Source organism: Numida meleagris, chromosome 9 (genome assembly GCF_002078875.1).
Source record: "Numida meleagris isolate 19003 breed g44 Domestic line chromosome 9, NumMel1.0, whole genome shotgun sequence".
In the NCBI taxonomy this organism is placed as follows: Eukaryota; Metazoa; Chordata; class Aves; order Galliformes; family Numididae; genus Numida; species Numida meleagris.
The window spans coordinates 657,157-669,644 of NC_034417.1; the positions used below are offsets into that span (position 1 = coordinate 657,157).

The 12,488-nt window shown below is 45.5% G+C and overlaps 1 protein-coding gene across 9 annotated transcripts in view; it reads right to left on the reverse strand.

Moving 5' to 3' along the window:
* MYO9A (myosin IXA) overlaps positions 1-12,488 on the reverse strand; it is a 161,760-nt gene that overhangs the window by 45,458 nt on the left and 103,814 nt on the right. For all 9 annotated transcript variants that reach the window (XR_002441694.1, XM_021406769.1, XM_021406768.1 and 6 more), the window contains 3 exons: positions 4,913-5,034; positions 3,657-3,798; positions 2,754-2,949 (listed from right to left, as the gene is read on the reverse strand). Coding sequence is in view for 8 of the 9 variants with exons in the window: in XM_021406769.1 (XP_021262444.1) it covers positions 2,754-2,949; positions 3,657-3,798; positions 4,913-5,034 (460 nt within the window). In the remaining variant the exon portion in view is untranslated. The remainder of the gene's footprint in view (positions 1-2,753; positions 2,950-3,656; positions 3,799-4,912; positions 5,035-12,488) is intronic.

The following is a 12,488-nucleotide window of genomic DNA, read 5'->3' on the forward strand; positions in this document are numbered from 1 at the left end:
CAAGTCCCCAAAACACTGCAGGAAGAAAGGGCGATATCACTGCAGCAGTGCTTCTAAAGCAGAGCGTGGAGCTCACAGCACTGCGTGGCACTGCTGGCGCAGAGGAGAGAACTGGGAGGCTGGAGGAAAAAGAAAGCAGAGCACGTTTTGCAAAGCTGCCTATATGCACAGGCTGCAGGTTTCCTCATGAAATCCCCGCTGAGCGTCGCAAGCAGGATTCAGCCAGGCTTGCAGCCAGGTAGAAGCAGTTCAGATCAATTTGGGGTGAAGACAAAAGAATACAAAGAGACTTGAAAAAAGCATCATGCCTCAGACATGTTACTGCTCAACAGTTAGTCGCAGCAGCAGCAGACAGAGAGCTGGACAGCACGCCTTCTTAAAAGGTACTGAAAATTATGACACGTGCAGCACTCATGTGAATGCACACAGCTCTTCTTGGTGTGAGGTTTTCTCTCTGCTAATCCACCGTCATGTCATCAAAAGCTCCACATCCACATGCACTGAGGCATTCAAATGATGCTAATTAAAGCCAGCAAGGTTTGGTAAAAAAAAACAAAACAAAATAAACCTAAAACATATGCTGCCTTCAGTTGTCTGCGTTTTCCAGAACAATTACCAGGTAATTTTAGCGCCAAGTGGCTCTTTAATAATTCACAAATGCCTTCTGCCATAGATGCTCTGTGCAAAGCTGTGGCTTTTCAGCACTATTCTGGGGAGCAGAAGGGTCGATATTGGATGTTCTCGAGACCAGCTGAGCCTCCTGCTCAGCCACATCTCCTCCAAAGCCCTTTGCTTTGAGATACTTTTGCAAGACGTGGGATTTTGCATCAGTCATGTCTTCCGCTGGGATCTGTGCAATGTCATTGCCCCTGCTCAGCCCCGGCTTGGAGGGGAAGCCAGGAATGCTCTCCAGCAGAAAATGCTTGCCTCATTACAGGAATTAGCTTCAGGTAAACTACTCCCTTAGCTCTGCCTTTATAATGGGCATTTTTCACGACTTTTTCCCAATTCAGTAATCATTCAGTAGCATTACAAAGATGCAGACAGGCAGAAATTCAGGGTACAAACTCACTGGGGAACGCTGGGAGGTTTAGGACAAACTTCAACTATTCTGTATTTTGAGGGTTCCTGTTTTTTCTTTTTCTCTATCCTTAGGAATAAAAAAAAAATGAGGTTTTGAAGAAAAAAGTGGGCATTGAAAGTGGTATAAAGGTTGTAAGACAGAAAACAGCAGCACCGTGCCAGAAAAAGGTTGGAAACTGTCTCAGCCAGTGACGGATACTGGCTGGCTTTGCCACAGAGAAAGAAGGTGGTACAAGAAATGAGTCTTCCAAAACTGCCTGAAAGCCTCCTGACTGTTTTATATCTATGTGTAGCTCTACATAGATATAAGCAAGTCATAGCACTAACTGAAGGCTGAGAAGGCAGAAAGCCGGCTACAGAGATGAGCAAGCAGTCACAACTGCTCCCAAGAGGCAGAGGAAGCGAAGCAGGGCTTGAAACCAGCAGGGCAGGAGCTCTTACTTTCAGAGCCTGAACTTATTTTTCCTTTCCTTGAACTGCTCGCTGTAGCTCAGCTTTGCGGGGTTTATGAAAGGTGAAGAGGTGATGCTAGGAAAACGCAAATCGAGATTTTTCAAAGTCAAGTATTTCGGGTGACGTTTCTCCCCGTGCCAAAGAGCTATGTTTCAGGAAAGCTCCCACATGCAAGGAGGCTGCACACGCGAAACACTGCCCTGCCCTTTCCTTGGCACCGCAAAACGCGGATGCCTACGCGCTGCCTTGATGTGCCAGGCAGACACAGGTTCCTGAGCAATGTCCTTTCTCTCAGTCCGCTCTGGAGCAGCTCAGGGGCGAGCCTCAATAGCTGAAAGCTGGTTTTGTCTCCTGCAGTTCTTGGGATCTGACCAAAGGCTGGTATTATTCTCCCTGAACAAGAAAATCATTCTTCCTGCTTGCACGGCTTCCCTACCTATGTGCCTTGTCCCTTGGCTCCCCTGATGCACATCTCACCACGTTTCAAACTGAAAATGAATGGGGCTGCTCCGTGCTTAATTTTAACTCAGCTGACGTTTTCCCTGCTGATGCTCTAATTTCATCATGAATTTCAAGCCCTCTTGTGCCCGGAAATTAATAGTAATCGTTTGTACCCGTCTTCACAAAATTGCTTTAATGCAGAGAAACGTTCTAAAAGCACAGCCAAGTATTGCCTGCCACAGCATGATGATGCACCATTACTCTCATTTAATTTAATGCCCCCGTGTTCCGCATGAGGACGGTTAGGTGGTTCTGCACGGCTGCGAAGCAATGAATTTCACTAGACAAGAGACACGCTCTCTTTCAGCTTGAAGGGCGAACAGCTTGAAAAACTCTAAGGAAGAATTATTCCCCATTTTTTTCCAGGCGTGACCCTAACTGCTAAAGAAATCCTAGCTAAAAAGAACTTATTGTCTGATTTTTGTGTTTCTGTTTGTATCATTCGGGACTTCCTACGCACGCATCCCTACGGAAAGCAAGAACTGAAGCAGAGGTGAAATTAAAATGCTTTCTTAGAGCATTAAAATCCTACTGCAAATATGCCCATAAGTGTAACTTTGGGTTATCAGCTACCTATACATTTCTGTTACTCAGTTTTTTAATGGACCATCATCTCCTAATAAATCAGGCTGGCTATCTAAAATACTGTATTAACACAATAGGTTCACGCTGCTGGTGAAAAGCACAGAGCAGAGTTAGGAAACCCGCCCACTTACCGGTCTTCTTCTCAACGTATCGTTTCCCAGCCTCTCTGAAAGCAACCACTGCCCTGAAAAACGCCCGCAGGACGGCCCAGCGGAACACCGCCACCGGGTCGATGCCGATCATCCCGCAGATGAAGGCGTTCTTGCTGCTTCGCAGGAGAGCCACAATGTCGGGGCGCATGTGGTCTGTGTTTTTCTCACGGAAATCCTGGGGAGAAAGGAGCAACATAGAGAATATCTGCGAGATGCGCTACGGAGCAACTCAAGTCATGCTTCTACCTTTTTTCTCCTTTCACATCGGACACCTCTTTACGTCCAGAAAACAAATGCTTTGTTCCAATGCACTGCTCTCTGAAGCGTAACAGAGAAGGTATTTAAGTTTCTCCCATGTAATTATTAAAAGTGCAATTACGGACCTGCAGTTGTAAATACCAATGCAGTTTCTTGTATAAGCTCATCTTCCCAGAAATCCTTCTAATAACTTATGGGTGTAAGTGGGGAAAACGTTGAAATCATTTGCATGGGATTTTAAATGACCTGCATCGGTGAGATGCTGAGGCCTGTGCTCAGGTAGCCTGTACACTCTATTGATGGAACATTAAAGACGTTAGGTTCTCTCAATGAACCAACCCCAGAAATATCAAATTTCAATGCACTGCTGGGGCGTAGTACAAGCCTCAGTGCACATTCCCAATTCTTCTCCCAAACACCAAGAATATGCAAGATGGGAGAGAACAGGAAGACCACCCCCACCACCACCTTCCCCTCGCATGTTTTAGCCAAGCTTTTCACCAAGCACTTCCCTCTCCAAGCTCGCTTCTTTTCTCTAGCCAAGTCCTCTTCAAAACATCACTGCAGAGCCTAACAAGATGCTTTAAGAGAAAGCAACTGCTGGGGAACAGCTGGGTGACAGACCTTCACTCCGTACTTGACTTTGCCCGCGTAGTGTTTGATGATGAAAGCTGGCTCCATCACTGCTGGAAATTCAATGTAGGAGTTCCCTTCGTGCTGACGCTTGAACTTGTCCAGCAGGGTCTGGTTGGTGGCCTGAGGAAAACTGGTTGGAAAGAATGGAACTGGAGTATAAAAACTTCACTTCTTGCTTGACCACAAATAGTAAAACAGAAATATTCTGAGCTTCCACTTCAATGATTGCATATACTGAGTGCTCTTCTGTATGCTGTCAACGGTTATAAACAAATACAAGATATACCCGGTGTCTAAAGAACTCATTGCTGATTTAGTAGTGATCTGAAATCAGTTATAAAAGGCATATATTCATTAAGGACACTGCACTGTATGCCCAACGCACGTAAATCATTCAAAACAGGGGCAGTGATCTGAAACTCAAAGTTTCTGTCACTGGTTTTGAGGTTCTGAACGCCCAGTCCTATATCTACAGGGCATTCGTGTGTCTAGGAAATCCTGAGCTAGCTTACCTACAAATGTTAACTTAAATTATAGGAGCTACCCAACTGATTCTGGCATAGGAAAGAGGAAGGAAAGACAACAGAATACATGAGCCCAGCCTCTTGGTAACAACAACCCCGTTTTTCACACTCAAGCCTCAAGGAAACATATGGCATGGGGGGACATCCCACACCAAATACCTGAGTATGCAAATCTCAGCTGCATCTCTGACTGGCATTAAACCCTGCAGAAGGCAGCCCTTATGTGGACGTGTCCCTGGCTCACTTGGGCTTAATTTTAGGAGTAAATTGACAAATCCACCTTATGGATAGGTAACAGCATCCGCACTGCCTGTTTAACTTCAAGCATCTTCATGTTGTTATCCCGAAACACAGAAAGAAGCAAAGCAAATGAATCCTTTGCCCTCCCCCCTAACAGAGGAAAATACCGAAACGGAATCGTTTGATTAGGGCTTTTTGCTTAGCTTACTGATTCTCCAGCTGTCTAGGTTACCACCTTGGAAAACAACTAAGGATAAATCAGCCTGGAGAGCTATGAGCATCTTTCTAGAAAAAATTACTAAGAAAAATCACAAGAAGAGCTCAGATTTGAGGATGAACGCTTCCTAAGTGCAGATCAAACACCATGAGCTGAAACACCGCTTCCAGATGTTTCCCATTTATTTACAGAGGCAAAGCACTCCTCTTTTTCTGCTCGTGCTGTGCAATGCAGCCCCAGCACCTCTGGTGGCTCTCACTTACTTGCTCTCCTCATCCAGCAGATGGAGCAGGCCTGTCGGCTTCTTGCTGATGAGGTTTATGCAGCCGGAGTTGTCAATGTAGTCGATGTTGTGCCAGCTAATCCCTTCTGCTCTGTATTCCTCCTACAAAAAAAAAAGCACAATTAGAGGTTACAATGATATCGGCTGTAAGCAAAAAGAAATCGAAAGGCCGAAGGGTTCCAAAGAAACTGATGCATCATTTATCAAACTAAGCAGCTCTTCCACCGCTGTGCCAACAAACGTTTCTGATGCAGAAGAAAACAAGACAGGAACATCTGTACGACTCATGTTCTGCAGAACCACGCGGCATTTGACAACTGCAGGCACAGCAACCTTGAAAACTGCTTCACGGGTAGCAGTGGTAACACTTTGGGAAACAATCATCGAATGTACCCCACATTTTATTAAACTGCAATTAAAAAGAAAATGCTAATTCTGCCTGCTTTTTCTCAGAGGTAGCTTAGCTATGCTGCAGACCGTGCCTTCAAGAAACTCGCACAACCTAAGCACACACAAAGCTACTAAAAGAAAATGGTGGTACAATCCACTCATTTAATTACACAGAAAAAGTAGCAGAACTCCCCATTCTTCACCAGACTCCCCTCTTCTGTACCCAACAATATCCATGGCCGTGCTGTCAGGGCGGGCGGGGGCATCTCCAGAGAGCACACATCACTGCTCCTGAGTCAGCGGAGTAAGAGTGAGGATCTGCCCCCACATTCATCCTGCTGTCCACAAAGCAATCAATCTGTTTTCCAGGAGACAGCTGCAACCCTTGCTCTTCTGGAAAGGGCTATCCCCTCTGAGACGCATCTGCAACTGCAGTATCTAGAAAAGTCTTCTGGAGAAATTATTTCAGCGCATCTGGAAGAAGGCAGAGCTGGTCCGCTCATAAAAATCCTAATCTTTATCATATGCTTTTATGTAACAACTTGTGACTCACTCTCAGAAGAGCGATATTGGAAGTGTTACTCCACATGCTGGAAAAAGCTGTACCATTCCAAGCTGCGATTTTACTTCTGTATTGTAAGACACTCTGATGACAGAGTTGGAGAAAAAAAAGACAGACCTCCTCAGCTGCACCGATAATACACACATAGACCAATCCAATTCATTTTTATTGCTCCTTCTGCTTTTATTGTTGAGTGCAAACCTTTTAAAAAATATGTCCTTCTCACTATCTAATATATTAGCATGAACCCTTCGTATATTATTCCAAAGAACTAGAGACCTTTGGGACATCCCATGATGAAATTTTTGCTAAAAGAAAATACAAAATACATCACGATCAACAGTTTTCAAAATCAGTCATATAATGATGCTCTGGAGCGAGGCTTGGCTTTCTTTTATTACTTACCTGAACCTCAGAAGAGCGAGCTTTTGCAGTTGTCTTTAAGCAGAAAGTGCTCTAAAGAACGAACTTCAGACACACATGCACACCTCCCCCATCAAAAAACCTTTCTTTTCACAAACGTTGCACCTACACATGCAGGTGGATGTGCATTTCCCATTGCCATTAATAAAAACTTTTCCAAAATGTCTCAGGAACCAAAATTCTCAAAGCATTCACCCTCAGCTGGATGCCAAATTCAACACTTGAGGCTTCACACGGCGTAATTCCAAGAATACCCATTGTGTGCGTAGGTGTGCGCACGTACAAGAAGTCTGAAAATGGCAGAGCTGGAAATGGAAACTGCTACTTTGTTCAGAAAGCAAATGAATCTCATTTCAAACCCAGCAGATGATGTGCTCCCACAAATCATTCCCAGTTTTGAGCAACTGATGCTTGTGACAGTAAAAAATACTCTTTTGGAAGGCTGTCAGCCCATTAAGCCTTTCTATCCATTCTGTGCTGACAGAGCAACCAGAACAGCTTCCCTTAGCAGCCGAGGTGAAGTATGGAGCATAAAGCCCTCAGTGCTCAGAGCAGAGCACATCCCACTGGAACAAATTCCCGATAATAAGGAACAGCTCTGCATTATTCATTTTCTATTTGCTTTTGCATCTCGGGTCTCTGCAGCGCGACCAGGATGCAGCAGGCACGCAGAACAGGCGCTGAAAAAAAAAATAGATTTGTTGCATTTTTAGAGCAAACCAGGAAGAGAAGTTTCTAGATGGAAACCTGCCAGCTGTAGAAGAATGCCTATTTCTTGAGCAAGCGTGAGCTCTTCCTGAGCGATTCAGTGGAGAGCCAGCGACGCATGCAATGGTAATAGGAGGCAGCATCATCCATCAGCAGCCTCCTCCTGACAGCTGCTTAATGGCACGCAGAGGCCATTAGTCCTGCCTGGGACTGGTCCTTATCACAGCGCTGAGCACCCAGACAGCAATAAACCTTGCTGGGATCAACCAAGCAAAAATGAGCCTTCAGCAAGCTCCTCAGCACCCAAAAGCACTTTAGTTTCTTGAGCCCAAAGACGTAAACCATACACCCCCAATTCAGGTATTGAGCACGAAGCCAGGACACTGAGTATTGCAGAGAGACACCCAGCTCAGCAACTGTGGGCTTCCACCAGTGACTGCTGCAGTCACTGCTGCTCTGATTACACAACCCATCAGCAAAAGCATCCCTATCATCAATTATTACTCTTGCACTGGGGCTCTACATACTTTTTACCCCCCAAAAAATCACCTCGAGCTTTAAGTCCCCATACCCCTATCCTGGGCACATACCATCACTTTGCTCCATGTTCCCCTGAAAGCCACTGAAGCTGACACACGCTGTCCTGCATGGGAGGATCAGCAGCTGCACAGCTGAGTCTGCACAGGTCAAAGTCTTCCTAAGAAGTTCTGCTAATCCAACTTTGGTACAAATAACTACTTAGCAATGCCGGCTGGTTTTCCTAAATAGACCTCAGAAAATAACTTGATTTCAGTTGGTTTACCAGTTTATTGACGCTTCCAAGTTGCTTACTACTATTACTAGGTGGGGAAAACTAGCTAACAATTAACACACTGGGACTCACTTGTTCAGGCTCCTCTTCAGCTCTGTCACAGCACGTGCATGACCCGAGGCCAAACACCACATCCCTCCTGGCCTGTTCCTCAATCCCAGGATTTTTGGCTAAAAAAAGCATCCTCCTTTGCTAGTATTTTTTTTCCCATCCCTCTCAAGCTGCGGATTTGTTCCCCACATCTGTCCATCCGTGGCTCCCTCTCTTCCACCCCCATTTCAACTTCTGGCTGCAATAGCCAAATATGAGTTGGGATTGAACTCCTCAAATAATAACCTTTTCCACAAGAGCTCGGAAGCGAGCCCTCATCTCAGGACAGACACGTACACAGCAAACACCAGAGCACTTGTTCCAAAGCACAAGTGGAAAGAAGTTTCCCTTATTCCATTTTTTCCCAGCAATTTTCCAGTTCTTGGTTTGGTTGCCTTAATAAGAGTCACAGCCTAAGAGGAGTAACGGTGACTCTGTGATCTACCAAATCTTTGCTGGCTTGTAGAACACAATGCAACTTGTGCAAATAAAAGCAGCAGCTTTGGGGGAAGATCCTTGCTGACTGTAACATACACACAGAACGTCACCCTTCCTGATGGTGAGATCAGAGTCCTGCCTGCCTGTGGCTGGGGAGAGGTTAACTCCAGAGTGGAAATTCCCAGATTTTTTGTACTATTGGAAGCAAGTGGACAACACATGGGGTATGCTCATACTCCTGGGGATGACAACATCTGCAACTCTCCAACCTAATCCAGCAACTGGGAGTGATAGATCATCCACCACAGTACTTGATCCTGGAAGATACGCCACTGCAAGGTGAATCTTGGCATTTACAGAAGGGTTTGCCACCTGACAAGCCACACACACTGCAAAGGGTTTGTTGTCTTTTGGACTCCTGGATGAAAGAGTTTCATCCAGGAAACTGGTTTCAGTTCTTTTGCCAGTATCGACCGTGTTGGTTCTGCAGGTAAAATGCCACTAGCAACACCAACTCTGTGGGACTCAGACAAGGATCCTTGACCGTGAGTTGGTGTTATCAGGAAACAAACCATTGACATTTCCAGTATTCGCAGAAATTTCTGGCGCAGTGAAGCCCAGAGATTCCTATTTTTGTCATCCTTCCTTAAATGCACAGCCTCACTCTCTGCAGCTCCAGCTCACTGAAACCTGCTCTGCTGGAAGGAGCAATGCAAGAATGCTGGAGAGGAGCATGAGGCTTTGGCTCCCAAACACAAAACTCGGCGAAAAGAACTGAGCAATGAGCCAAAAGCACACAGAGTCAGGTTTTTCAGAGTCTAGCAGCTTGATATTTAACTCTATCAGGTGAGAAAGTACTGACTGCTTTCCTCTAGAGCGTCTGTAGGTAGATAAATACCGTCCAATTTTGCATCACTGCTGTCGTGACCATGCTGACACAGTGACAGGGCATCCGTAGGGACACACTCCGCATATCGACGAAGACACTTGTTCTGCTGGCACGAGCACAATAACCTCCCAACTGACACAGCCTGAAGTGACAGAGCAGAGTTTTGTTGCCATAGCAGCATCAGTTGCTCGCTAACAGCCTGGTCAGCAATTGCATAAGATGAAGCCTGGGGGAGAAGAGGGCCAGCGGTTTCAACTCACCTCTCACTAAGGAAAAAAATATTTATGTATGCACTTTATAACTGCATTCAATAGTTAGAAAGATGTGGCTAAGCAAAGAGCTGGCTCCGAGAGCTTTTCTTGCTTGCAAGGCATTTTTGAGAGCTTAAAATGCTCAGACTGATCTGGATGCCATGACACAAAGCTATTTGTGATGTTCAAACATAGAAGGAAAACGGGGGTCCAGGCGCTGAAATGCACATACCTGGAATATGGGCGTCTCTACTGAATTTCACATGACGTTATTTGAGGAACATTAGCACGTGAAATTTGTGGTACCAAATTAGCAGAATGTGGAAATATTTCCAACATTGTTGCATGCGAAAATTAGAGCAACTGGAGTAAGCAGACAGCTGAGCACTATTAAAAGAAAAACGCTGCCTGCCTAGTACTGACCACAGGCTGCAGACACAGAAAGGACTGCTCATCCCACACAGGGATGCAGAATAACAAGCTGGTACTGGAACACGTGTGCTGAGCAGCAGGAGAACGTTCCCAGCTGGGATGCAGGGCTTGAGGGAAGCCTGCTGCTAGGAACCAGAGAGAGCTGGGGTTTTCTAGCTGACGAGCAGAGTAACAAGCACCGTCACCCTCACAGAGGGGCTGGATCTGCTCTGTTATCGAGCCTTTATTTTGATGCTAAACCAAACACTCTCTAATCCACAGCGAGATTAAAGGCCTGTATATAATGACTGGCAGAAAGTACCACAAGCCTGATAGAGCCTTGGAGGCTCTGGAAAGCATCTCTCCAGATCCACACGTGCTCAGAGGGAGGTGAGCTGCAGAATCCACTGCCTTCACTCACGTGACTGCGGCTTCACCTGTGCTGTTTATAAAATAAATATTTTCATTAAAATGAAAATAAATTAAAAAATATATATTTTTTTCATTAATATCTGCATTAATCCTCTCTTCCCTTTGGTATTTCCAGGACGAGAGTGAAAGAAGATGATGCTTAGGATTCTCACTTCTGCTTCCAGCACTGGAACTGAATTCATTTCCTCCAAGGAGAAAAAACACACGCATTTATAATCTCTGTCTTTCAGCTACTCTGAATTGCTCCAAATCCAGGTATGGGCAGCAGTAAGGGGCAACAGAAGCTAAAAAGTACAATCAAAGGAGAAGAAAACAGTAATGCTCACACTCATCTAGAGCACTGCATTCCCAGGGGCACTGCTCCCCAAAACCACGTGGCAGAATTAAGAGACGGTCAGAGGGAGCAGTCTGGAGCCTGAAAAACTCACAAAGACAGCATGAGACCATGTATGTTGGAGAAGGACATGAGAGACGTGATAGAAGTGCAAAACAGAAAGCAGCATGAAGAAAACATAATAAACAGAAGTTTCCCATCTGTCTTAGAGCATGAAATACAGGGAATAGAAAACTAATCGAAGGACAGCGAAAAATAAGGGCGGAACACATAGACAGTTTTTTTCCAAGATGTATGGAATTTGTTACCCTATGGCTGGATATCAAAGGTCAAACATTTGGCATGACCTGATGAGGTGTGGAGCATGGTAGGCATCCATTGCCCAGCCTGCAAGCCACAAAATCATAGAATCATAGAATGGCCTGGGTTGAAAAGGACCTCAAAGATCATCGAGTCTCAACCCCCCCTGCTAAGTGCAGCACTTCAGTGACCAGGAGGCAGTCATCTCGTACAGTATTGCAACCACAACGGGTTGCACTGAGAGATGGGGAGCAGCCCCAAAAATAACATTTAAAGCCCAAAGAGAAGGTGGGCAGCTTAGCTGTTGGTGAGATGGTTTTGTTCCATCAGAAAGCCCATGCTCACTGTGAGAGTATCGTTTGAGCTTGCAGAGCTACATGACCCAAAGCCCTTCCTGATCCAGATACAAAAGCAATCAATGCAGATTTAGAAAGCAGGGAAATGTGTGAAAGGTCCTCAGACTGTGGGCTTCATCTCCCTGCAGCATGTAACCACCAGGCACAACACGCTCTCCTCTTTCCTCGGTGTGGGCAAGGCTGAAAGTGAGAAGAGGGGGAAAGCTGTCCAGCATGCAGTGCTATTCCAGCAAGTCCAACTGCCAAATTAGAATGGATTAACAAGGAAATCTAAAGCAGAATGTTTAGTTATTTGCATGGAACTGTGCACACGGCACGCTGTGCTTCCCAAAAGCATGAAAATACCTGTAATGTTGGAATAAATCCCAAAAGCGGAGGAAAACCTGACCAGATGGAGCCAGATAAGCTGCTCAGGGTGCATCTGCCAGAGCTGATCTGATGACTTTCCTTACTGAGGCACAAGAAAGCCTTGCTTCCACATGGGTACTCCCAGACTAAAGAGGGAAACCACCTGAAAATCCTTCTTCCAGCGCAGCTCCACATAGGAACTCTCAGTGCCATCATCACCGACCGCTTGTGAACAGCATCCCGTAACCCACTCCCATGCCATACATCGCTTCGGGATTTCTACACAAACCTGTTTTTTCCCAGAAATTCACAACTGAGCAGAAGGGTGTGAAATTCCTCTCCGCTTGGCTCCAATGCCGTTGCTCAAATGCTGCGCTTTGAGACAGCATGTACAAAGTGTGAATGCAGGAATCAACCCGCTTCCACGTCTCGCTTTGCTCCTAGCCGATGGCCCCAGCTTGCTTACAAAACATCACAAGCGGATTCAACACCCATAAAAATACAAGCTTTTGCAAATACGAGCTTGCAGCCAGCAAACCCAAGCGTACAAAACTGTTCCTCTTGATTGCTTACCTAATAACAACCCATCAGGTGCACAGATTCAGAGGTATAAAATATACGAATAAGCTGAAAGAGCCCAGATGAAAAACCAGAACAGAATCCTTGTTTTTCGTTCTATATCAAAACCGTCTGTGAGAGAACATACTGTTAATTTTCTAGCAATGTTAGAAGCAGTCATCCTCATGTGATACGCTAAGCAGGCTGAACCTTCTCAAAGGCACTTCAGAGCTCCTGTCTGCAGCTTTCTGGATG